Raw genomic sequence first — 25,414 nt, forward strand, 5'->3', positions numbered from 1 at the left:
TTCCTAGCAGTCCAGGCAGGAGACCTCATAGCTTCAGGGTGATTCCGGGCACCCAGTGGCCCCGTGTGGTTATAGTCCACCTGTAGCTTTACTGTGCGCCTATCCTCTCCCCCTGGATCCTTTCCAAGATGCAGAGTCACTGATCCCACATCCTCATGACAGTAAAAGCAGGTAATAAACCTGTTTTAACGTGGTAATGTTAGCTCCTGGCTTTATTTCCGGTATCTCACCTCCACGTTATAGATTGAAAAGAGACAGCCATCGGGGGTGCTGGAGCTTAATGACTCCCTCAGTTTTCTCCCTTATGTTTTCTCCGTGATCACCAGAAACACGCCCCCATTAGGGAACACTTGGATGGGTGGTGCACAGTTCTTCAGAAAACACCAACCCAGTCTTTCCTGAAATAGCCCTTCCAAAACCCCACCAAACTAGTAAATGGTAAATGGCTGCCAAGTGTTTGGAATTAGTAATATGCATATATTTTTCAGGTTCATAACTAACTGAGAGCAAATTATAATGTTGCCCTGCTTGGAGACAAGAGGACAAAAGGCCAAACTATTACTCAAGCTGATTTCCTACAGCTGTCAGTGAACTCCCAGATTGCTTAATCTCATTGGCAAAGGCTCTTTATTTAGTTCTAGCATGCAGCACAGCCTTTCACAGAGAGGCCGGAGCGGCATCTGTGGGCAGTATGGCAGGTGTGACCTGGGCAAGTTCCTTCATTTCTCTGAGTCTCGGTTTTCTTGGCTGTAAGATGAACATGAAAATAGCTCTTGCAAGGTGGCTGTGTGGATTAAGGGAGATAATGTGCTGAGTGTCAGTTTGGAGCTCACATTGCTGGGCCCAGTGCTCAGTTTCCACGAATCTCATTTCACCCGCATAGCAATGCTCTGAGATAGGTGTAATTTCCAATTTCTGATGAGGAAAACGGGGTTCAGAAAGGAAGATAGGAGCTGGCATTTTTAACCCAGAGTCATTACCATCTTGGCCATATTGCCTCCCTTCACTGAGGTCATTCGAAACCCAAAAGAGACCAATCAAGTGGGGCCCTGGCAACTCATAGAGCAGTAGAGTCAGGCCAGCTAATATTGGACTCTGCTCCCTACACCAGACAGCCTTCTTTCTCTCTATCTACATGAGAGGGTTTGGTTTTTCCTCCTGACACCAAATATCTAGGGCCTTTCCCAGCACCACTTCTACTCTGACACCAACTAGGTGTCCTGCAACTCAATTCTGACACTACCCAGAGGTAGCATCAAACTCTACAAGGCTTAATTCCACAAGACAGTCCTCTTTTCAGACACCAGTTGCAAATATTGGGTCTCCAGGTTACCCACACTTCTGTCTGACTTGGCCACAAAATTGGGGGTTCCCACACCTTCCCCCAGGTTCAGTAATTTGCTAGAATACTCACAGAACTCAGGAAAATGCTGTATTCTGTATTACAGTTTATTATAAAGGATACAACTCCAAAACACCCCAGTGGAAGAGATTTGTAGAACAGGGTAAGGTATACAGAGCTTTCATGCTCTCTCCAGACATGTCACCCTCCCAGCACCTCAATGTGTTCACCAACCTGGAAGCTTTCCAGACCCTGTTTAGGGCTGTAATAGAGCTTCCATGACGCAGGCATAATTGATTAAATCATTTAATATTGGAGACAGAACTCAATTTCCAAGCCCCTCTTCCCTCCCTGGAGGTTGTATGGGGCTGAAAGTTCTGACCCTTTAATCAAGACTTGGTCTTTCTGGTGACCAATCTCTATCCTGAAGCTATCTAGGGGCCCCCAATAGTCGCCTCATTATAAACTCAAACAGAAGACACTCCTATCACTCAGGAAATTCCAAGAGTTTTAGGAGCTCTGTTGCAGGAACTGGGGACAAAGACCAAATACATATTTTATATTATACCACACTGCCCCTGCCCTCCCCACAGGTTCCTAAGCTTAAGACCTTCCTCTGCCCCTCAGAGGGCACCTAGGACTGAGGAGGCTGAGTCCCCTGAGGCTGGGAAGGAGCAGCAGGAAGAGCTTCCCAGAGCACTGTAGACGCTTTATTAGCTGACCTCCCGTGATTCAGAGGACAGTATTAATCTCAAAGTAGCACTAAGCCCTTTTTATAGGAAGGAAACAAGTCCCTAGTCCTTTAGGCAGAGGCCACTCACAGCATGGGAGTGGAAAGGGCCTGCATTCCAGCCCTTCCTTCTGGGAAGCTGTGAGCTTTCTAGCATCAGACTAAACTGGATTTAGAAGTTTGCTGAGGGCGATTTTCCCTCAGGAGCACACCACGCCTTTCTTCCGTCTGAGGTGTGCATCTTTACTTTTCTTTCCTAAACTAAGGGGATCCCCACAAGACCTGCAACTAGGGGAGCAGCAAGCAGGCAGCGGCAGCTCATGCCAGGCAAACCCCCTAAACCTGTCTCCAAGGCCCCCTTTTCTCTGACTTTTCAGTGAGCTGACAGCAGCCCTGCCTTGGCTCACTTTTGTCACTGTGACTTACTTCCCAGTGAGCTACAGCAGCCTCACCTGGGCTCTCTCTTGTTGCTGCTTCTATCCTGAGCCCTTCCTTGTTCACTGTTCCCAGCTTTAATAAACTCTCACAGTCACCTGGATTCATATTGTGAAATCTTTCCTGCATGAAGTCAAGAACCCATACACTAAAAAAAAGAAGTTTACTAAGTTCCTTCCCACTTGAGGAGCAGCTGCCCTAAATAAAAGCCTCTGAATTTTCATCCACATTCATCGTAGGCATTTTCTGGAGCTGTCGTGGAGATTTGGTGCAACTAGAGCTGTTCAATCCAGTCAGTTATTTCCCTGCAGTCAGCCTCCATCTCTGTAATTCTGTCTTTCAGAGAAGGCAGTTAATTTCAGGATAGATACTCCCATCTATCACTGTAACAGTTTAATAGATGCAGTTACAGTTTGAATACACCAACAGGCTTTATGTAAGTAATTGCCGTATTTATACTGCTTTGAATTGATGACAAAGTGCTAAAATATGAGGTGTGTGGTTTCATATGCTGTGATTTTTATGGGGGTTCTATGTTACTTAATCTCTCCCTCCCCTATAATTCCAGGTTTGTTAGCCAGTTGCTTTCCCATTATCCAAATACTTTTCAAACAAATCTTTCTTTACTGTTTTTGACTACCTCCCATATGCCCATTTCTCACCACCCTCACCTTCTCTGCTTGCTTGTATGGTAAACACAGGTCACTTGCCTTCCAGAAATGCCCCCGTGCCATCAAAGTGAGCAGGGAGCTCCACTTTTGCCTCTTGCGGATAAGCAGAGTTCATGGAGCTTGTGACTCGGCACTGCTAGCAGATTTCCTCGGGACCCAGTGCCCTGATCGGAACAGCATGGCCTGGCACGCTGCCTGGAGAGCCCAGCAGCCAAAGAGAAGGAAGGCTTGTTCCACAGAGGAATCCTGCCCTTGCAGCCAAGACAGAAATAGTCTGGTGGGAGCCCAAATCCCTGAGACAGTTCCGACAGGCCCTCCTGGCCTGGCTGTTCCTCTTGCACTTTCCCTCCGCAGCAGTGAGCTCACTGAGACAGTCCAGTTGTCCTGGGCCAGATGAGAGCAGAGGAGACTGCCCACCCCACAGGCTGTCCGGGAAGAGTGGCCCAGGGGACAGTAGTACCCACAGTTGGCTGCCCGTTCTGTGGGCCTTTGTGGAATTGGCCTGACTGTGCCATTGAATTACCTGGGGAGCTCCTTTGGCCTGTTCTCCCTCCTCCTTCGTGTGTGTGTGTCCAACTTCTGGGAAGGGATGCAGCCCTCTTGTGGGGGATCTCCACCAAAGCCAAACCATGTCCCCCCCTGGCTGTGGCCATTGTTGCTCAGTGGTTAGAGCATCAGCTCATGCCCCAAAGGGTCGTGGGTTTGTTTTCCGGTCAAGGGCATGTACCTCTGCTCTCATTAATGCTTGGGAGGAATCTCCCTCTGACCTCAAGGAACTTTTGTACTTGGGCGGGGAGAGGGCACTGCTGTGGAAGGGAAGTTGACATTGCATGCATGGAGATGGTGGTGATGGTGGCGACATACTGTACCTGTGTGCTAGTTGGGACTGTTTCTTTGTTGGTAGTTCTTTGTTTAGCCAGTGAAACCCCTCACTGTAGTGTCACTGGCTCGACCTCAGAGTCACACTTACATCCCCGGGCTTGTACTGGTGAAGTCACACTCAGAATCCAAAGGACGCTGGCAGTCTTGGCAGGAGGGCCCCCCAGCTGCTCGTGGCTTTGCAGAGCGCAGCCTGCTCATCAATTATGGGTCACACTCTTCTCTGCCCTCCATCCCAGGCTCCCCAGAACAGGCAGCATCAATTCTGGGGCTGCTGTGAAGTTCACTTTGTCATCATGGTTTCTTTTTCTTTTCCTTTAAAGATGTCTTTATTGGTTTCAGAGAGAGGAGGGGAGAGCGAGAAAGAGATAGATAGAAACATCAATGGTGAGAGTCATTGATTGGCTGCCTCCTGCACATCCCCCACTGGGGATCAAGCCTGCATACCGGGCATGTGCCCTGACCTGGAATCAAACCGTGATCTCCTGGATCATACGTCGATACTCAACGGCTGAGCCACACTGGCTGGGCCATTGCGGTTTCTTAAACACATCTATTGGGGTATGCGTTTTCTTGAAAGTCAGGGAGGAAAACAGAGCCCCTTGTTTGGCTCAGCAGGGTTCAGAAGCCCTCTTTCACAGTTAATGACAAGAAGTACATGGGCAGCTTATAAAGGATCAGCCAGATGCTAGAGCCATATGATGCCCCAGACCTGGTGTGATATTTTCATCTCTTCCCCTCCAGATCTCTCTCTCCCTTCCTCAGCCTAGAGATTTATGGCACGGCTGTGTGTACATACAATGGCGTTGGAAATTTATAAAGCCACAGTGCCTAGTTGTGGGGCTAACACCCGGTCAGGCAGTCATAATAGAGTGTTAGCGGCATTCTGTCGTGGGGAGAAAGAAGGTCTGGCATTGCCAGAAACAGATCTTGATTGACGAGGAAATTGCCAAGGAAAGACAGCTAACAAAGGGGCACTGGAGGGGCCAGAGTGACCCTAGTGTTCAAGTAATAGAAGAGCCAGAAAATCATTCTGAGCACATCCAAAACAGGAAGGCAACAGGGAGATCTGGTGGGGACTCTGTAATGTTATCAATAGTAGAACTTTATCATAGGAATAAAGCCAGGACACTTTCCATTGGCTGCTTTCTCTTTGAAGAGGAGGCCACATTTTTCCTCTGGCTCTTCCTACTCAGTCCTTCAATTGACAGATGAGAACATTGAGCGGGGTGTGAATGAAGACATGGATGCATGTGACTAAACAAAGGGAGGAATGGAAAATCCTTATAACCCATAATGAATCTGGCATTTATGGGATGTACCCTACATACAATATTTAAGGCAGAAGGGAACAGGGAGTTAACATCGGAGGCAGTAGCATAATGTTTAAATGCACAATCATTGAGGCAGAGACTTGAGTGAGTCAGTTCAGATCCTGCCCCCACTACTTACCCAGCTCTGTGACCTTGGGCAAGTGACTTAGCCTCTCTGAGCCTCCATTTGCTGTCTACATAAAAGGAATAAAAGTAATATTTACCACAAGGAATTACTGAGTGAGTTCACTGTGATAATTCTAGTGAAGAGCTTAGAAAAGTGCCTGGCTTTTTTATTATCATTCATATTATTATTTTTATCATTATTACTATTTCAGTATGCTAGCCATTTTTTCCTATGTGTAATCTTCGTGTTCACATCTTGACAAAGTCATTAATAAACAACCTGATGTTTGATGAGGACCCCAGGATCAGAATTGAGGTCACTGGTGTGAAAGCCCATGCATGCTTTAAAATATTTTTCTGCAGACTGGCTTGTTTAGGCTGAGCCTCCTGCATAGGCCATGCCTACAGGCAAACGCTGCTCTTGAGGCTTGTTAAGAGTGTAGAAAAAAGAAAAGGAAATGGCAGGCGTTATGCTGTGGACTTTGCCTAGGTTATCTTATTTATTCCTTTCAGTAGTCTAAGGAGGTAGGTGTTAATCCATTGTCTAGTCAGATGAGCGGAAGTTAGGGTCAGGACTCCCTGACAACAAAACTCCTCCACTTTCTAACTTGCTTTCCACTTAGGTCATTAGGATAATATCTACTCTCTCAGCCCTTTGCTAAGATCTCCTAAATGCATACCAGCAGGGTATGAAATGGGCACTGGTCTGTCTGTTGTGCAGAGAAGGAAATTGAGGCACAGTTGCCCGGGGTCTTAGAGCCAACAAGTGGCTTCTGCTTTTGACTTAAATGCTCTACTGTCCCCTCTTTCTTTCATCTTCCATAGAGGTGGGGGTGCTGCAGTGTGATCCTCAGAAGGCAATAGACAGTAGATATACTTAGTTGGCATTTGACCTATAAGGAGGGCTTATATTACTCCGGTGTTCCCCAGAGGTCAGTCCTCTCCAAGACAGTTTGGATTTTTTTATGCTTTCCTTCTCTCCCTGAGTTCTCAGCACCCCTCTGGCCTGGAAATTTGGCCTGCCTGAGATTCCCTATTAGAGGCATGAAAGAGAAGGAACTTAGTCTATTAGATGAGCTTCTTTCCACAAAAGTTGTTCAGAAGTTAAGACCTATTTGATGTGGGGCACTTTAGAGCACTGGCAGCACCAATTAAGTTTCTTTAAAGGACTAAAGTGCTGAGTTTTTATATCTAAATATAGAAAGTAAAAAAAAGTCAGAGTTTGTCTTGGAGGAAGCACTGATTTGTACTAGAAAGGAAACTTAGGAGGAGCTGAGTCCTGGTGTGGTTGAGCAGAGGTGCAGTCTGACCCTGGCCAGCTGCAGGAAGATTCTGGCCAAGAGCACTGGTGCTGAGACATGGTGCTTGCAATCCAGGAATAAAAATTTGTTTGGACATTTCAGAAAACCAGACACATACCAGTGCAGGAGGTGATTCTCCCCTTGATTTCCAAACTCCTGCTGGTCACCAGTCTGTTTTCCTCATGCCCTTAGTCTGCCAGGTAAATGCCACAGGTGCATCTCTCGGGAGCCAGGGTCAGCGGCATTTGCTCTGATGGGAAAACCAGGGTAAAATATGCCCGATCTTAGCCCATGGTCTGGCATTGGTGGGCCATCTAGCCTTCTTATGTCACCAAGATAGTTTTGAGGGAGGTCATGCCTGAAAGGCCTTGGAAAGGAACTTACCTGCCATGTGAGTGCTCAGTAAATATAAATATAAAATGCAGCAAATTTAGTACTTTTTGGAAATACTTTGTTCCTAAAGTATCTGGTATTTCTTTTTCCTTGTGTATCGTGCCCCCCCCCCCCCCATTTTATTGAATGGTAGAATTCAGGAGTCAAAGAGACCTTAGAGGCCTGAGCCATCATCTTCTAGAGGCAATTTTCAGGGTAGCTCCCTGACCAGCAGCCGCAGCATCACCCAGAATGTGTGAAATGTGGGTTCTTGGGCCCACTCCAGAGAGAGAGAGAATAAGAAACTTCTACAAGTGGAGCCCTGGAGCCTGAATTATAACAAGCCTTTCAGGTGATTCAGACACCTGCGATTTTGAGAACCAGTGATTTCAAACATAAAAGTAAAAGAACACAGACTCTAGGATTGGAAGGGGTTCAAATCTCAATCCACTTGCTCTCTGACCTGGTGTGTGTTACCCCTTAGCCTCTGCATTCCCATCTCTAAAATGGGAGTAATAATAACCTCTCTGGGGCTGTCGTGAGAATTAATGTAAAATGTATGGTAAGCACTTAGCATTATGTGCCCCACACATAGTAAGCAGTCAGTAAATGGTTTAATATTGTTGTTATCAACTATCTCCCTAGACCAGGTACTAATCTTTTTAAACAGCATTCCAGACAGATGGCTGTCTGTGAGGAGGGAGTTTAAAAGCTCTGGCCCATTCCGAGGAATGACAGCTGTACCTATGCATAATTATTTTATATATTGAGAGAATATTTGCCTTCCTATAATTTCCATTCTTAGCTGGATCTCTGTTCTCTTGAGCCATTGAACAAGACTGTTCTACATGGCAGTTGTTCAGATATTTGAAGATAGTGTCCATGGCCATTCTGAACTTTCTCTTGTTCTGTTGCCAAAGATTAACTTAAACATAAAGCATAGTAGATATTTGAAATCAGTAGGGCCTTTTTTTTTTTTTTTTTTTTTTTAAGATAAAAGTCCTGTCACCAAGACTGGTTGGCAGTAGGTTTTTGGTGATTTCTGGTGTGTAGAGATGCCTCAGAGTTTAAGGTTGAAGCTTTCCCATGTGGACTTGTGGGCATGGATGGAGGTTACTGTTGGTAAGGACTCTGCTTTCTGCTGGCAGGTGTGAGCCAGTCACCCCTGGAGTGTTTCTGTGTGGGTCTTTGGGTCCCAGGACGCACACCCCTTAGAATCCAGCCTCTCTGCCTTCAGGACCTCGGCCCTTTCCTGCTTTGGTTTGGGCTCCTTGGCAAGCTGCCCATGTTGTCAGGCAGCCTAGTTCTCACCTGTGTCCTCACCCATGTCACTAGCCCTCTATTTTACTAACAGCCTTTGTGGCATTCACAGTCTGTGCTACAGTTTTTGTTTTTATTTAATTGATGTCTAATTAGTAGTTGTGAAAAGTACTGGCCAAGCAAATAATACCTTTCCTAAATTATGTCATGGTGTTGTGTGGGGCAGCGGTTGAATTGCTATTTTAAAATGGGATTTCGTAAAGTAAACATGCATCCACATTACAGGAAATACTAAGTTGATGATTAATTGATGCTGTGGAGCTGGCCTTGCACTTTCAAATGCTTCCCTTTTTGTGATCATGGATCTAGTGAGGTTTCGGCAGGTCCATACCTCTGATCATTTCCAGATAGCTAATTTGCACTTTGTTTTCTGCCCTGTGGTGCTGGGCAAGTGGCCATTAGGAGACAATGTGGAGGACTCCTCTGTCTTAGCTGAAGGTCAGGGTTGCCAGAGATGATGGAATGGCCTGAGGCTGTCAGAATCTGTAGTTGAGAGAGTGCCTCTGCACATGGGCTCTGAACAGTGGGCAGTGCGACATTGTCAAGGACTTAAGAGTTCCTGCTGCTTGTTCCATTGTTTTCTTTGTATTAGTGAGGGATAATAGGTCAAGGGAAAAGTACCTAGAAAATAGTTTTTGCAGCCCAGTGGTGAAGGCTTGAGCTTGCTGACACATACCCACCCAGGGCTTGCCCACATGTGGATGATGTCTGAGTGTGTGATATGTGTCACCTGAGATGAAAGTTAAATGCATCTGCAAACAGTTTAGAGAGGTCACCGAGAAAAGAGACAGTTGTAAATTTACTAACTAGGAATGGTGCACAAGATCCATCCCCTGACCTCTGACTTTGGGTTAGCAGCAGTAGAGGATGTGCCATCTCAAGAGCTACCCAGAATGCTGAGGGCTAGTGGACTTCATTCAAGTGTGGTATTTCTGGGGGAAAGACTGGTCTGAGCTTCAGCCTAGTGGATAAATGTCAAGCAACTTCCGGAAGAGTGTGGACATTCGGTGGAAAAGGCCCTGGCCTTAGACCACTCTACCGCTGTACAATTTGACCTTAGACCACTCTTATCGCTGTACAATTTGGGCCAAGGACTTTCTGAACCTCACTTTTCTCATTTGTATTCTGTTCATTCCAGTAACTCCTACCATTGGGGACTGAGGGTGGATGGATGCAGGAAAACACCTTAACTTCAAAAGGGAAGGCAGTGGGAGAGGTCACCACTGAGCCGAGGTGCATCCAGGGCCTCAGGTTCAGAAAGTGTCTGCACTCCTCTCACCAAGTACAGTGATGGCAGCTCCTTTGCAAGCTAGACATTGCACAATAGGGTGTCCTTGGAACCAATCCATTAACCCCCTTTTCTCTGGGGTGAAAGACCTGTGTTCAATTAAACAGCTTTTAAGCCACGGAATTGATGACTTTTGCTTCCATGTTCTCCAGAGTTCACCTGCCACTAACCTGGGGCCCCAGGAATAGGCAGGCTAGCTGCCTTTATCTCGCCTGATGGGTGCCTCTCCAGAGGCGGCAATTACAGTGATAACTGACATTGAGAACTTGGCTCTCAGGAGCCTACTAATTGATTGCAGGGCCTTGTCCTCTCTCCACTGCCTACGCTGCCTTCTGGTGTGCAGTTAGCTCCAGGGCACTTCCTCAGTGCCCCATCAGCCAGCCAGAGCTGCTTGAACCAGTCTTCAGAAGGCACCGGGGTTGGTGTGGCCATGAGTTTGCACAGTGACTTAATTGTCCTTTAAACTGTGATCTAAGGGGAGCAACAGTGGACTTTCCTTCCCTGAGAAGGGGAGATGGAGTCAGTGGACAGTGCTTAGAATCTACTCCTCTGCCAAGGGGTGGGGAGTGAAGAGCGGAGCCATCCTTCACCTGATTCTTTGTATTCTATACCATTTAATTGAATTTTAGTATTGTTTTTTTCCGTTACCTAACATGGTACACCCAGTTAGTTTCAGAAGAACCACAGCGTTAAATGGTTAAAAGGGGGGGGGGGGGGCAACCAGCATGGCTCAGCAGTTGAGCATCGACCTATGATCCAGGAGATTGAAGTTCAATTTCCGGTCAGGGCACATCAGGGGGCATGCAGGAGGCAGCCAATCAGTGACACTCTCATCATTGATGTTTCTATCTCTCGCTCTCCCTTTCCTTTCCTCTCTCTGAAATCAATAAAGACATATTAAAAAAGTAAAATAATTTTTTTTAAAAGGTGTAAAAGGAGGAAGAAATAGAAACTATTTGACCTAAGAATACGAAAATTCATTCTAAGCATAAAAACGAAGGAAGACATCATAAGAAAATGACTGGTCTTGAAAACCTAAAAGTTTTGAAATATGTACTTCAAAAACTTTAATATACAAAAGTAGAAGACAGATAACAAAAAGGGGGAAATGTAAGTGTTTATAACAATAACACAGGCAACTGCTTAATATTCTAAGACCTCTTTCAAGTACAGAATAAGAACTGCTCTTAGAGGAAAATGAGCAAGAATATGAATAGGAAATTCACATAGTAAGAGATACACACGGCCAAGAACCTGTTAAACTAGCGATCCAAAAAAAAACATAATTGTGGGTTATTTCTAACAGTGAAAACTTGGTAAAACCTAAATGATTAACAATAGGACTATTTTTAAAGTTATTATATCCTTTGATATCTTTAAAATCATGTTGTAAGAAAATAAGAATATTTAATGATTAGAGTAAGTTCACAACATACTTGTAAGTGAAAAGGGTGAGTTAAAACAGTATTATCTCCATTTTGTTTAAAAAAAATTCAAGAGTATACATTAAACTGTGGACAAAGTTATCTTTGGCTGATGTATTTCTTTATTTTATTTTTTACAAAATCAAGTGTTTTACATTTTTAAGTGAAAAAGAATATGGGGGAAGTAGGTTGAAGCATCTAAGAAAGCGCCACAGAGGGTGCCTCGTGGCTCCCGCCCTCTCTCCTGGAGTCTGTCCCCCTCATCCCCTGCTCTCCACTGCCTGCTCTTAAGACACCGTCTTGCTTCTCCTCAGGACTGAGCACTGAAGGCATCTACCGGGTCAGCGGGAACAAGTCAGAGATGGAGAGTCTGCAGAGACAGTTTGATCAAGGTAAGGCCATAGCCCACCAGTCAAGGTGACTGAGATAGCCGAACTGCCAGTGGAGCCCCTTGAGGGAGCTGCATTTAGCCCTGGAGGTGCTCCTGCCACACACAGCCCCAAAGCAAGAGGTGCCGGTTGGTGACTGAGAAAGAGAAAGCGTTTGGCCCCAGTTCGCGTTGCCTTCATGGTCACACTGCACAGAGGACAGGGGAACAGGCCCCGTCAGCAAACGGAAATGTCACCCTGCCAAGCCTATGTCAGCCTATCACCTCCCACAGACTCTGTTCTGGGTCACCCTGGCACATGCCTCATTCGCCACTGAAGGCCTTGCTTTCCTGTGACTGGGCCATGCAGGTGTAATTACTTGCATGTGATATAAAGGTTGGGTTGAGAAAAAAATCCTATTTTGCCAGGACCCCAGGAGTGCCTTCTCACAAAGTCCCTGCACAGGAGAAGAAAGCAAGGGAGCATTTTGTGATTGGTTGAGCCTTGGGACTTCCAAAGCTGAACTCTCATGAGTTAGACTCGCTCTTGGCAGGGACACCTGTCTCCTAAGAGGCCAAATCTATTTCACCCCAACCATCGGCCAGACTGTACCTCTTAGAACTGTGGGACAAGAGGCCTCACCCACCAGTGCCAGAAGCACATGAGCCAAAGCAATCAAAGTTCTCAGATGTCACTGGCCAGAGAGGAAGGTAAGGTAAGGATCAAAGTAAGGTTAGACTCAACAAATGGCTGAGCCTGAGGAGACCAAGGCAGGCTCAGAAGCCAAGCAGCGCGTGCGGGCCTGCATGACAGAGCAGCTGCCAGTGCACAGCAGGAGCAGGCACCCTGCCCAGGCACCAGGGGCCATAGCACTTTGCAACACTGCAGTCAGTCTCTGCTAGTGGGCAGTGGGAGGAGGTGACACACGAGAGAAGGGGAACACCTGTTAATCTTGCGGGATAGAAAGCAGGAGGTCAAAATGAGGGTGTAGCCACACACTTGGGTATGCACTGTACTGTGTGTGCAAGAATCTAACACAGCTTGTACCCCCAAATGGGAACAGCTAATACTATCAGTAGACAGTTTCTTACAAATCAGGAGTGCAGTAAAGTCTGAAAAGAAAAATTGGAGACAGAGGTCAGTAGTCTCATGCCAGAGGGGAAAAACAAGCCTGTCTGTCCTGCCATCGTAAGGGACAAGGATGGGGGCAGCAGTCAGGATTGTTTGTGGTTTTTTGTCTTTTTAATTGAATTTATTGGGGTGACATTGGTCAAGATTGTTGGTGATATATTTGTAACCCATCGTGAAAGTGAGTCTGCCTTTTAGGAAAGCCCCATTCCTTTCTTCTGGGGGGAGGAGGGGTGGTCAGGAAAAGGGAGCAACACATCCAAGCAGACATGGGGAGCTAACCAGATGGCTCTGCCACAGGGTGACCTTGGAAGGAGGCATTGGCCATCAGCCTGTGTCTGTGAATCTGAGAACCTTTTTTTAGCAGCACCAGGGATGCTCCTGTCCAGTCTATGATAATCCCAAGGCCCTGCCAGGCTTCAGGCCAGCCCTGGGCAGCATCCCAGGGTCCTCGAGGTCTCTGACTTCCCCCAAGCACTGGGTTTTCCTTTTGCTTCTGCCCAGCTTGGATCAACATGGCTTCACTCTCCCAACTTCCTTTCAGACCACAACTTGGACTTGGCAGAGAAAGACTTTACAGTGAACACTGTGGCTGGTGCCATGAAGAGCTTTTTCTCAGAGCTGCCTGACCCCCTGGTCCCATACAACATGCAGATTGATCTGGTGGAGGCACACAGTGAGTACTGGCAACCCAGCCTGCTCATGGGCACATGGAGAGAGAGGGAAGAGGGTGCAGCACCATAAGAATGAGTCCTGCCCTTGGGGGTGAGCACTATGGCTCTTGGAGCTGAGATTTAAAGGACATAGGAAAGGGAACTAACAAGACGACACCAAAGGAACTTGCAAATGAGGCCTATGCCTTTGTAGAGTTGCTGCTCTGAGGGTCCCCCCAAGTTCATGAGTTAAGAGCCTAGTTTGGATGTCAAACGGAGGTCGAATCCCTGCTCCTTTGCTTGTGCATAGTGTTATGTTCTCTCACCTTTGTTTCCTATGTTACTGTCCCCACTCCTGTTTATGAAATGAGATCAGGAAAGGTCTAGCGGCAGCGCTACAACAGGCCCTGTTGAGAGGTAGGTGTTACTTGCTTTTCCCTACCTCTCGCTCACCCCTCTCCTCCCATCTCTCATACAAGGAAAGTAACATAGTCTGGGGCCAGGCAGCCAGCCTCTGGAGGGAAAGGAGCAGTGCCAATGGCCTTACCAGGTGATCACTTGGGCCTGCAGCATGTTAGCACCTCTGATTTTAAGGGTCACCTTTGCATGCCGTCTGCCTGCCTCGCCAGCTGTTCCTGCCCTGGCCTGCCTGTCTCAGGAGTCATTTGTCCATCCAGTTGGGAGGGAGCCTTCCCACTGGGCAGCCTTTCCTGGACTTTGTGTAGTGCTGCAGAAGGGACCTCACCTTTGGAGCTTACCCACGTGGCACTTTCTACCTTCTTTGCACTTCTGGTAGACCAAAATCCCCAGAAGCAGCCATTGCTCTGCAGCAGAAAGGGAGTGTCTTTGCCAGTGGCCAAGGGGTGCCATGTTCCTCAGACCCCAGGACATTAGTCTCATCTTGTCACTGCCCAACTCAAAAGAGGGAGTTTTAAGCAAGCATGGTTCACTTGCAAGGCTGATGGTGTGGGCAGAAATTTGAGGGAGGTCACAGATCAGCAGGGCTTTAAGTTCTGGGTCACAGACTCTTAGTGGCTTCAGGGACTAGAGGTGCTGGCAGAAGCTGTGAAGGTGCTCCTATTAGGACCTGATTGATGCTGGGTGCATTTCCCATGATGTTTGTTTCCACAACCTGGGTGCTGCCTTCACCATATTTACCCCCATGGTCTTGATGGATTAAAATTGCTTATAGCTCCTAATCCTATCCAAGCCCACCAGCGATGAGGCAGAAACATATAGTTCTGGGGCTGCCATAGGCTAACCTGGCCTTTTTTCCCATCTCCCTTTTCAGGACAGGAGTCAGGGTTTCTCCAGATAAGTTAGGGGGTGGGGACAGGTGCTGGCTTCTCTGATCCTGCTGCCCTGATGGAGGTCCTCCCAGCAATCCCTTCTCCAGCAGACTCCAGGGTGGCCCAAATATGAAACACGTAGGAAACCTCCACTGGAGCCAGCTTTCTTTCTACCTGGTCTTGTCTCTGGGTGGAAGTTAGGAAGAGGAGGTGTAGGCTGGTACCCAGCTTGCTGGGAGCTGGGGGGATTCCTGTCAGCATTTGTCTTGATTTGGCGCCATCTAGAGGCTTCTAGAGTCCTTGCACACAATAGAATCCCATTGTTTCTGTGGGAATTGCTGACGTAGAATTTTTTGGTTTTGGAGGGGGGTGGGGGCAAGAGAGGGAGGTGTTATTGATAGGGAATCAGCTGCCCTTCTACAGCAGCTTCCGCAACTTCAAGTGCTGAGGAAGGGAGCTTCTTGCTGCCACTGCAGCCTGGAAAAGGGTGGAGATTTTCTGTTTCCTCTTCCTATTGTGTGTTTCCTGTGCCCCAGCCTAGTTAGCTAGATCTCTGTGTCTTGAACCTGGTAAGGGGGTGCCTCACTGACCTGGCACCTCTCACAGCCAGAGCAAGCTGAATGAGGAGTGGGGCTCTGTGTGTCAGGGGTGGTTAACTGAGCCAGAGACAGCAACCAGGCAGCGCCAAACTTAGTGTTCAGGGACATGGAACAAAGATTCTCAAGCCCAAAAGTTGCTCTTCCCAGCCTGGCTGGGTTTCCATGGCAACATCAACTTGACCAGCTCGTTCCACTTAATACCTAAGAGCTGTTGTGTCTGTGCATATTCAGGGCTTGGAAATGGTTTCAGATCCCATCACAGCAAATACCAAGGTCACTATCAGATTGTTTTGTTAGCTCTATAATTTCACAATATTGAACATGCTGAAAATGTGCCCACAAAATAGAGATTTTTGTGATTGTTCACCAGGTATCTTTCCACCACGTTCAAGGTGATGCGTGGGAGATTCGGAAATGAGTAACAGCATACCGCTAGAGAGTGGCAAGCTGGGGCTTGACCTTCGGTGCTGAGACATTGTCACCGCCCTCTCTGCATGCACATTTAAGCTATCTGCCAGGCAGAATGAAGCAAGCTGAGCTAGGAATACAGAAAAGGCAGTGAGGAGGAAGTAAGGTAGAAGGCTTCACGGAAGGGGTGGCATGAGGCAGACAGAAGAGCTTTGACTTCCCCGTTCCATCTCATCTTCACACCTCACCTCAGCCTTCAAAAAGTATCATCAATTATTCTTGTTCCACATCTCCTTTTCCTCCCACGATACCTTTGACCCCCACCACCACCGCCTATCCAAAATCCCTCTGGTCCACCAAGTGCCCCACAGGCACTGTCGTCTGTTTTTTGTACCAGAAGGGGCCCTACAGCTGGCTCTGTCTCAGTGCAGAGGTTCTAAGTCTAAAGACCTTTGACTCCAGGGCCCTATTAACCCCTATAACTGCATGTGAGATCCATGTGCACATTTTAGTCTATAGAAAAGACGAGTAGCTTTCATGAGATTGTCAAAGGGATGTGTGACCCAAAATGGTTCAGGATGCCAGCTCACCAGCTTACCATCCCATTTGCAGATGAGACCACTTAGGGCCACAGGTACTATATGATGGGCTTGCCCGGTTACCAGGCAGACCAGCCTCACTGCTCACTTGGCTCTTGTTCATGTGCTGCCTTGTGACATTGCTCATCCTGGAATCCAGCTTCCTCTTGTCTGTCCAGATAGCTGCTTAAGGGCATGGGATGTCCCTCACCTCCTAGCACGTGCCAGTCCCTGCCTCAGTCTGATGGGCTAGGAGACATTGAGCAGGTTACTCTAAGGTTATGCCTCTGGGAGAAGGACACCCCTTATCTTCCAGGAGAGGTGGGGACTACGCACAGGCGTGCCTGCATGCCTCAGTGAGGGGTGTGGCACTGAGCTGAGTGTTGTCCTCTTCTGGTGGTTCACATGTGCCAGGTAGTCAAAGGTCATCAGGGATTTTCCTCTAGGAATTGAGTTGGGCAGCAGCAGATCCAAGCCTAGAGCCTGGTTGGCAGCCTGGGTGCCAAAGGTGGCAGCAGAGTGGCATAACCAGAGCAAAACTAAGGGTCCTTGGCACTAGTGTATGTGAACTTGGCCCAGTACCTTTACTTCTTTGAGCCTTGGTTTATCTATATACTATGAGGAATGTGATAAGGTAGTCTCCAAGGTCTCTGCTGGCCTCTGGCTATTCCCTCCTCTTCCTCCTGAATTCTTGTGGTTTCAATTGTTCTATAGGGCCAAGCTCCATAACTCCTCCCTCCCGCCCCCCCAAGAGGAGTATTGAAGTTGGAGAGGACACTGCAGTGTGTGGAAGGCAGGTGATCCAGAGCAGGTGTGCTGACCTGGGAGAGAGCCTGGGCCCACCCCTCCTCCCCCTTACCAGCCTTGTGCCCTTGGCATCACCTCTTGAGCACGTTTTCTTAACCGGCCTGTAGGGTAAACGCAGCCCCACCTTCACTTGGGTGGTGGCGAGGGCTGCACAAAAAGCCACTGAGAAATCTTCTTGCCAATGTTCCAGCATATCCAGGGCTAAGAAATCGCTAGTGTCAGGACTAGTGTGGAAAGGCTGCCAGTTTGAGCCTGGAGTCGGTCCCTCAGCACTAGAGATTCACTTGCTTGAGGGACGTGGACAATGTCGAGTCAGAAGGACTTCACTTTGGCAAGATGGATGGGCCTTGCTTGTCGTGTGGCAGGCGCAGGGCCAGGCTTTGCACTGGGAGGCTTCCTGTTGCTCTCTTTAATGGCCTCCCTCTTCCTCCTGCCACATGCTTGATTCTCCTCAGCACTTATGGGAGAAAGGGAGAGGGAACACGAGAAGGTGGCCATTGAGGTCCCTGTCTGGCACCTCGCTATGTCAGGAAGGAGGCTGGCATTCCTGGGGCAGTCTGTGAATTACTATCAAAGCAGGCTCAGTGAACCCCACCCTGCCCCTCCCTCCCCCAAGGAAGAGCGAGAGGAAGCAACCCTCCTGTTGCTCAGCAGATAGGAAGGAGAGGGGCATCCCGGCAGACGGTGGCCTTGCCAGCCCCATTTCCTGCCTCCAGCCAGGAGGGCGGGTGAGACTGGCTCTTAGGTGAAGGTGCTGCCATTCGAGCGCCTAATTAAAACAAACACAGCTGTGTTTGTGTCTTGTGGCACAGAGGGGAGACCTGTGCTGAGCTCGCACCTCAAAGGGGTGTGATGATTTTAAGTGAGACAGCCGTGCACATGCTGCTCATGTTCTCCTGTGTACCCACTCATCCTCCTGGCAGCTTACTGTTCTTAAGTAAACTTTTTCTTGAAACTTAACAGGAAAGGATTTTGAAACTCATGGCAGAGACAAAGTGTGCCCTTGAGGTTGAACCCTTAAAATAAATCTTGGGTTCAGAGAAATGAAGCTGATAATGGCCCCACATAATTCATTTCTGTGGGTTTTTTTAGTCATTTCCTAACAGACAAATGTTCCCAAAACAAGTGTTTTTATCAAATCACTCTCAAGTCAAAAAATGTACCCAGTTTCACACTTGCTGGCCTGCCAGCGAAAGCTCTCTGCGTGCAGCTCGTCCCTGCCCATCTTCGCAGCTTCCCCTTTCACTGGTTTTCTGGAAGTCAGACACGCCTCCAGGTGCTCTTCACGGGGTTTCTTCACTGAGTGAGGGAGGCACTGTCATCAGCCCCTTTTATAGACAAGGAGACTGACACTCATATGTCACTTCCCCGAGGTCACATAGCTGATTGGTGTTGGAGGTAGGATTTGTACCCAGGACCACGTGGGTCAGGACTCCCTGGCAAGCCCTCTCTGCATCTCCCTGGCTGGCTCTCCCAGCGGCTGTTTCTGTTCCATCTGTTCTTCGAAGTCTAGCTTGAGCCAGATTTCTCGAGCGCTTCCCCAGACTGTGACCCTCTGGGCACGTCAGCTGCTGCAGAGGTTCTTAACTCAGAAGCCACAGGTTTCCTAAAGAATACACGGGTTTGGGGAATCCGCAAACCTCCAGGCTCAGGCAGACTTGCTCATGGCTTATTTGTGGGGAGAAGGTCCAGCACTTTCAAAGGAGCCTGTGGACCCCCATCCACCCACCCCCACAATCCTCAGTTGTGGGACGGCTGCCATTCTTCATGGGACAATGCTGCTGTGGGATCTAAGCCCTGGGGTCCTAGAGATAGCCTTCAGTTCCAAGAAGCCTCCATTGGGATATCTTCCCACACTCAGACAAACCTGTCTTGGCAACCTGACTCCAGGTGGGCTCTGGACCCTTTTGCCTCACTGATCCCAGCTGGCTCTCCCAGCCAAGATGGCCCAGACCCACTCAGGGAGGGACAGCCAGTACCCCAGGGAGCACTTGGTCCCCGCTCAACCTCTCAGGGTCTCAGATTCCTCATCCTTGAAATGGGGTGATCACAGCCCCTGCTTCAGGTTTGTGGGGGCCAACTGAAGCAGGCCTGGTGTGGATTAAGCCTTTCATTTGAGTGAGCTTGTTTTCATGCCCCTAGTCCATTAGGATTTCATGATGGGCATAGTGTGGGCAGTGGAAGGAAGGGGGCGTGTAGACCTTTTGATGGACTGCATGAGAATCCCTCACTGTTTCCATCAGCTCCTCCAATAGAGAGATGTGTGGAGGGTCCCTGTGGCTCTAGGAAAAGGACAGAGCCCTGGTTTTGTGACAGACTCCCTCCCTAGACAGCCTGTTGGCGTGGGTGAGTAGCAGCACTCACCCGTCTGGTCAGGAAGCAAGCAGGCTTTCTGCGTTGAGGTGCCCGTCTCCAGGGGCAACCAGATGAACAAAGAATGGTGTTCTTTATGGTGGAATCTCTTTGGATGGTTGAGTCTCCGGTGGTGGGGGCCAGGAAGCTCCAGGTGCACAGTGCTCCTCTTCAGTGGGGGCCTGGGACCCAGAGATAGGCCTAACCCCTGGGCCTGTGCCACTTCCAGGTGTACCTCCTGGGTCACAGGCTCTGGAGGAAAGACTAGGGTTGGCCTTCTTAAAACCTTCCCTCAGGAAGGTCCCACCAGTACACTCTTAGGTGGCACCAGAACACCCCCTGCCGTGGCCATGGAAGTCTTTGGTTTTTTCTTTCCTCAGAAATCAATGACCGGGAGCAGAAGTTGCATGCCCTGAAGGAGGTACTCAAGAAATTTCCAAAGGAAAACCACGAAGTCTTCAAATACGTCATCTCTCATCTGAACAAGTATGTGGCAGGGCTTGCTGTTTGGTCTTTTCTCCTGCAGGAATCACCAGTCAGTTGGCAGCAGAATGGGGCTGAGCAGGGCTCCGTCCTCAACCTGGTGACTGGCCCGCCATCCCCTTGGTGAGGCACTTCTGGCTCAGGCCCACCCTGGTTCTGTCTGAGAGAGGCCCACGTGGCCCCAAGGTTGCCGAAGTCCCCTCTCCAGTGTTTTTGTCTCCTTTGTGTGTGATGAAACACCAACATAGGCGCACTGGGGAAAAGAGCAACCCCCAGTCATTTGAGTGCAGGGGCTGTGGTCAGGAAGCCTGGTAAAGGCATATGTCCCAAATTTATTCACACGGAAGAGATCTGTTGTCCAGGCAAACCTAGTTTTCATCTTGGCACAGTGGTGGTTTACGGAGCTCTGGCTTGGGATACACACACTCCCTGTATCTGCACAGCCATAGCATTGTCACCCACTTTGGTGGTCTGGGCAAGAGTCCCTGAGGTGGCCCATTCACTCTCAAAGCTTATGGGGGACCTCTCTTGAGCCAGCGCCTCAGAGCCACTCCTCGGAGACTTGCCATGTGGGGATACTGGAGCAGGGCATGGGGCATAGAGAACTGTGCTTGGGCCTTTCCTGTTCTCATGCTGTGGATGGGCAGGCAGGGAGGGCAGCCAGGATGACAATGACCATAAGCGCACACATGAGATGGGGCAGAGCATAGAGCGTCAACTAGGGCCCACTGTCCTGCTGAGCTCTGACCATGAGTTTGGTGTCGCCTACAGAGTCAGCCACAACAACAAAGTGAATCTCATGACTAGTGAGAATCTCTCCATCTGCTTCTGGCCCACCTTGATGAGGCCCGACTTCAGCACCATGGACGCACTCACGGCCACGCGGACCTACCAGACAATCATCGAGCTCTTCATCCAGCAGTGCCCTTTCTTCTTCTACAATCGGCCCATCAGCGAGCCTCCCGGTGCCACGCCCAGCTCCCCCTCTGCCGTGGCTTCCACCATGCCCTTCCTCACCTCCACACCCATCACCAGCCAACCGTCACCCCCCCAGTCGCCTCCGCCCACCCCCCAGTCCCCAATGCAGCCACTGCTCCCCTCCCAGCTTCAAGCTGAGCACACGCTGTGAATCACCAAGGCCTGGGGCAGAGGAGGCTGTCTTCTCTTCGGTGGGGTGGCATTTGGCCTTGAACACAACCAGGTCCACTGGGGAAGGGTGGGGAGGGTATCCCCTCTCCCCTGTCACCTTCTCAAGACCTCAGTGGTAGCACCAGCCAACAGTCCACCATAGGCTGGGCTCTCAGGTGCCCCGAGCCTAGGACTCAGACCTGGGGCTGACTAGGCAGTGGCTGGGGTGCCCTGCCCTTCGACATGGACCCCTTTGAGGACTGAACTGGTTAGGCAACAGCCCTGGTCCACACAGTCACCTGCCTGCCTGTGCGCTGGCCTCAGGGCCCGCCCACTGCTTAGACAGAGCCCTGGCGTTTGCCAGCAGAAGGAGGAGGTTCCTAGATGCAGGCCGCCCCAGGGCAGTGCTAGCAACCCCCGAGGAGAACACTTCCCATCTGTCTCTTCCCACCTTCCATATCTGCACCCCCACCCCCAGTTGGGGGTACAGCTGTCTAGCCACCTCCTTGGGAACATGTAGGCCAGGGCTCTGCCGCCCCAAGGTACAGTGCTGAGGGCATCGGCCCGGCAATCAGGACAGAGGGAGGTAGCTTTGTGCCTGGACCAAGAGAGAGCAACTTTCCCCTCCGGCCCTCACGCCCTTCCCCTCACAGGCTTTGGGATACATTCCCTTTGCAGCAAAGGAACACTGGAAGAAAAATGGAAAAATTCATCCAATTTTAAAAAAGAAAAAGGAAGAAACTACCAGAAGAAAACTGCAGACCTCAAGATTCAGCTCTCCTGCCACCTCTTGGAGAGGCAAACAGCTGGAAGGTGGCCCTTGTCTTGTGACAGCAAACCGAGGCCCAGGGCTGGTTGCCTGAGAGCCTATTGGGGTCCCATTTACATTCTGTCACCATACCCTCCTTTCCCCAGAAGATGGTTTGAGCCCTTGGTGGGCAGAGCTGGGGAGACCAGCAGACCAACCTGGAACTTGGTCTGCCTTTGAACACATTACAGTACTATAGAAACACTACTTTGTGTGTGTGTGCGAGTGTGTGTGTGTGTATGTGTGTGTGTGTGTGTGCATGAGTGGGGGGGCTGGTACGCCTGTGAGGGAGGGGACAGCTGAAGGTGCAGAGTTCACTTGGGTTTAGTGTGTTTGGTGTTGAAGTGGAATCATTTTCGTCCTGGGCCATAGAATGCTGCCATCAGCGCTGTTTGTGGGAAGTGGGCGGGGTATCTGCCCACACATGTTCATTCATGCTCCCAGGGCCAGCAGGCCTGAGGAGCCACAGGCACAAAGGCCATCAGAGTCACAGAGCACTGTGCTGCCTGTCACACCACCACCACCACCCTGTCCCATGGCCTTCCCTCAGCTTCCTGGCCCCTGGCCTCTGGGAGAACCCTTCTCGCACCCCACCTCCGCCCCACAGCACAGCAGCCCCGCTAAAGCTGCTGCCCACATGGCTGCCCCCACTCCTGGTGGCTCAGCCATGGCCTTGACAGTGGAGAAGCCTGACACTAAGGTACCCGGGGTGGGCAGTAGGTCCCCGCATGCCACCCAGCCCTCCGGGTCTCTTTGCACTTTAAGCAGTACCTGTGGTATATTCGAGGATGCCCTGGGTGACCTCAGCTGGGTAGCCTGACAAAGGGGGTACCTTCAAACAATCTCCAGTCACCCCCAGCCCCGAACACTTCCTGTTGGTTGTGGAGGGCAGGGCAGGCCCTTTGCTCACCGATGTCCCCCTCTGGATAAGCTGGATTCTTACAGTTCTTGTTCTTGTATGGCAAACTATGGTGCTTGGGAAAACTAAATGAGTCCTGCAAGTTTTAACCCCTCCAAGAACATAAGTCAAAGGGCAAACCCAAGGTACAGGAATGTTTTATGTAAACGTTGGATGACGATGTTTCCTCTGGCAGAGGACGCTGTGCCGATGCTTTAGGTTGGTAGGCTGGAAGACAGTGTTTGTGTTTAGTTTTGACCCGGTCAGCAAACATACACACACACACCCCCGGGCAAGTGCAGGATTTGCTCCATGAAATCAATGTCTCCCTTTTTCTAGGTCATGCTCACCTACTCTGTCAGCCCTTCAAGGTATGGGATGCAGTTAAAGGGAAACCATGAGGGGGACCTGAAGCCACTGTCCTTGTGTGAACTCACAAAAGTAGCTTGGTTCCCTCCCATTGCCCAGTCTATACTGCCACCTCCTTTGTGTGTGCGTGTGCACAGACACCCACACACACCCTACTCCGCCACCTGCAACCTCTGCTCTGCGCTATGAACTCACAAGCCCCCAGCGCTCCCACCTTCCCACACCACCCCATCCCTGCTTCTGCCCTGCAGGACCCCTTCACATTTGCCTCTGTCCAGCCAGGGCTTTGAAGTGTGCAGGTGGGGATTGGTATCTCATGCCCCATCAGAGCCACAGTGGGTAGGGAGCTCCAGGGGCTTCCTTGGTTTCTGTTGCTCTGCTAACCCTTGAGCTTCTCTTTTCTGCTTCTCCAGGCTGACTTGGGCTACAGGACATTTCTTTGTGGTTGAGTTGGCACTGCCACTAGCAGCACTACTGAGCTCTGGGCCTCAGCTTCCAGTCGGATGTCTGCATTCAGACCAAATGGGCACTCAGATGGGACCCACAAGAGAGAGCGTGTGTTGGGACACTGCTTTAAATGGATTGCAACCCACGGCTCAGAACTGAGGGAATGGCAGGCAGGAATTAGCCTTGGCCAAAAGGGACCCGCCAGGGTATGGGACTGGCTCCATGTCCCCAAGCAGAACAGTCACATGCCCAGCAGCTCTCTCCAGCTAATATTCCTTTTAAGTCCACAAGCATGTAGAACACTGTTCAGGGAGTGGGCAGCCGTTGGTTGTGGCTGGCTGTCTCTGGGTCTGTGGCAGTGGTGCTGCCAGAGGGAAGGAGGTGGTCACAGGAGGGTGGTGTGGCTCAGTTCTTGGCTGTATTGCACATCAGATATTAGCATCTGTCAAGTCAGGCTGCCCATCACTTGACATTTTGAGGGGGAAGCTGAGAAGTGCGCAGTGCCCTTTCTGCGCTCTCTGCACCCCACCACCGCCTTGTTCTCCTTAAGACAGGAAGCATGCTTCTGGGAGATTCTTCTAGCAGAGTGTGTGTCTGTGCCAGGGTGGACAGTGGGTGACGTCATAAGAGTAGCATGCTGGCCAGAGGACCCAAGCAATTGCCTTTCCCTGTGCCTGTGCCTCAGCTCGGGGGGTGGGGGCTGGAGGGAGACCTTCCCCTAGGCCATCGGTGTTTCAGCCTCAGCCCCAAAACTTGAATACAAGCTGCAGCATTTGTAATATAAAGTCATCTCCATCCTCAACCCTGCCCATCCTCTCTTGTGAAAACACTGCTTGGGGGGGGGGGGGGGCGGTCTCCTAGAGGGAGCAGTGGACAGTGGCCAAGAAAACATGGGCACCACGATCCTCTAGTGCAGTGGGCATGGCGTGCCATGGAGCACGGGAATAGGCTGAGAGCACAAAGCCTTTGACTTGTCTTCTGGGAACAGTCACAGCACTGCGTAGACAGTTGCCTTCCTATTGCTTGGCAGGTTCAAGCCACTTACTGTCTCTTAGGTGAGAGAACAGACTGAGTCATGTATGCCAGAAACCTAATCACATCTAGGACTGCAGGGGATGGCACCAGGGAGGGGCTGGTGTGAGGGGAAAGGCCACTCATTTCCCAAGGTCCTGGGCCTCCCCCAGGCTGTGCCTGCGTCGCTGTCTTAGATTCTTCCCTGCTCTGGGCGCCACTTTTCAGCTGGCTGCCTGCCTGCCTGTGGACTCCTCAAGGCCAGAGGTGACCAACCCCTGCTCGCCCCCAGCAGCCCTCTGGGCTCAAACAGCAGCGATGTTACACTTTCAATGTAGTGAGACAGGGCGTAAGTTATTGTTTGCATTAAAAAGAATCATGTTCCCTGTGTACATTTACAAAAAGGAGATGTCTCTGGATTGTATGGGAATAAAACTTGTTTGAAAATTTGGAACAGTGCTGCTGCCAGCTTATTTTTCTGGTACTTGTATTTTCACATGTTAAATGATCTTTATATATGTTGAATTAACAAATATTTTGAGTTTCCTGAGAAAAACAAAACATTAATGGTATTGAAATGTGTTAGTAGTATGGCCATGTGCCCAAAATTCTGTTTTGCAGCCAAGTGGAGAACTGTATGTAAAGAAAGTATAACAGTCATTTCTTTGTACTTTAGGGGCTTTAACCAAGACATCCTCTAGTTGGTGTTAGGAATGTTTGCTTAATTTCCAGACTTTTTTTCTTTTTTTAACACGTGGGTATTTTGAGGCTTCACCCCAACTAGTGCATGGTCAGCCTTCCCCTGAGGCTGAAGCATCTCTGACTGAGGTGTTTTTGTTTGGTTTTGTTTTTTAAAATCATGTATTTGCTACAAAGTATTGTACTTG

General features: G+C 49.6%; 1 protein-coding gene across 1 annotated transcript in view; it reads left to right on the forward strand.

The window, feature by feature from the left end:
• The window catches only part of ARHGAP35 (Rho GTPase activating protein 35), a 95,326-nt gene extending 74,276 nt beyond the window's left edge, over window positions 1–21,050 (forward strand). The window contains exons 4-7 of the mRNA XM_087826791.1: window positions 11,516–11,593; window positions 13,242–13,373; window positions 19,764–19,869; window positions 20,638–21,050. Of these exons, the coding sequence (XP_087682917.1) occupies window positions 11,516–11,593; window positions 13,242–13,373; window positions 19,764–19,869; window positions 20,638–20,995 (674 nt within the window). The 3' untranslated portion in view covers window positions 20,996–21,050. The remainder of the gene's footprint in view (window positions 1–11,515; window positions 11,594–13,241; window positions 13,374–19,763; window positions 19,870–20,637) is intronic.
• Window positions 21,051–25,414: the final 4,364 nt, after the last annotated feature.

This window comes from Miniopterus natalensis, chromosome 18 (genome assembly GCF_054644295.1).
Source record: "Miniopterus natalensis isolate mMinNat1 chromosome 18, mMinNat1.hap1, whole genome shotgun sequence".
In the NCBI taxonomy this organism is placed as follows: Eukaryota; Metazoa; Chordata; class Mammalia; order Chiroptera; family Miniopteridae; genus Miniopterus; species Miniopterus natalensis.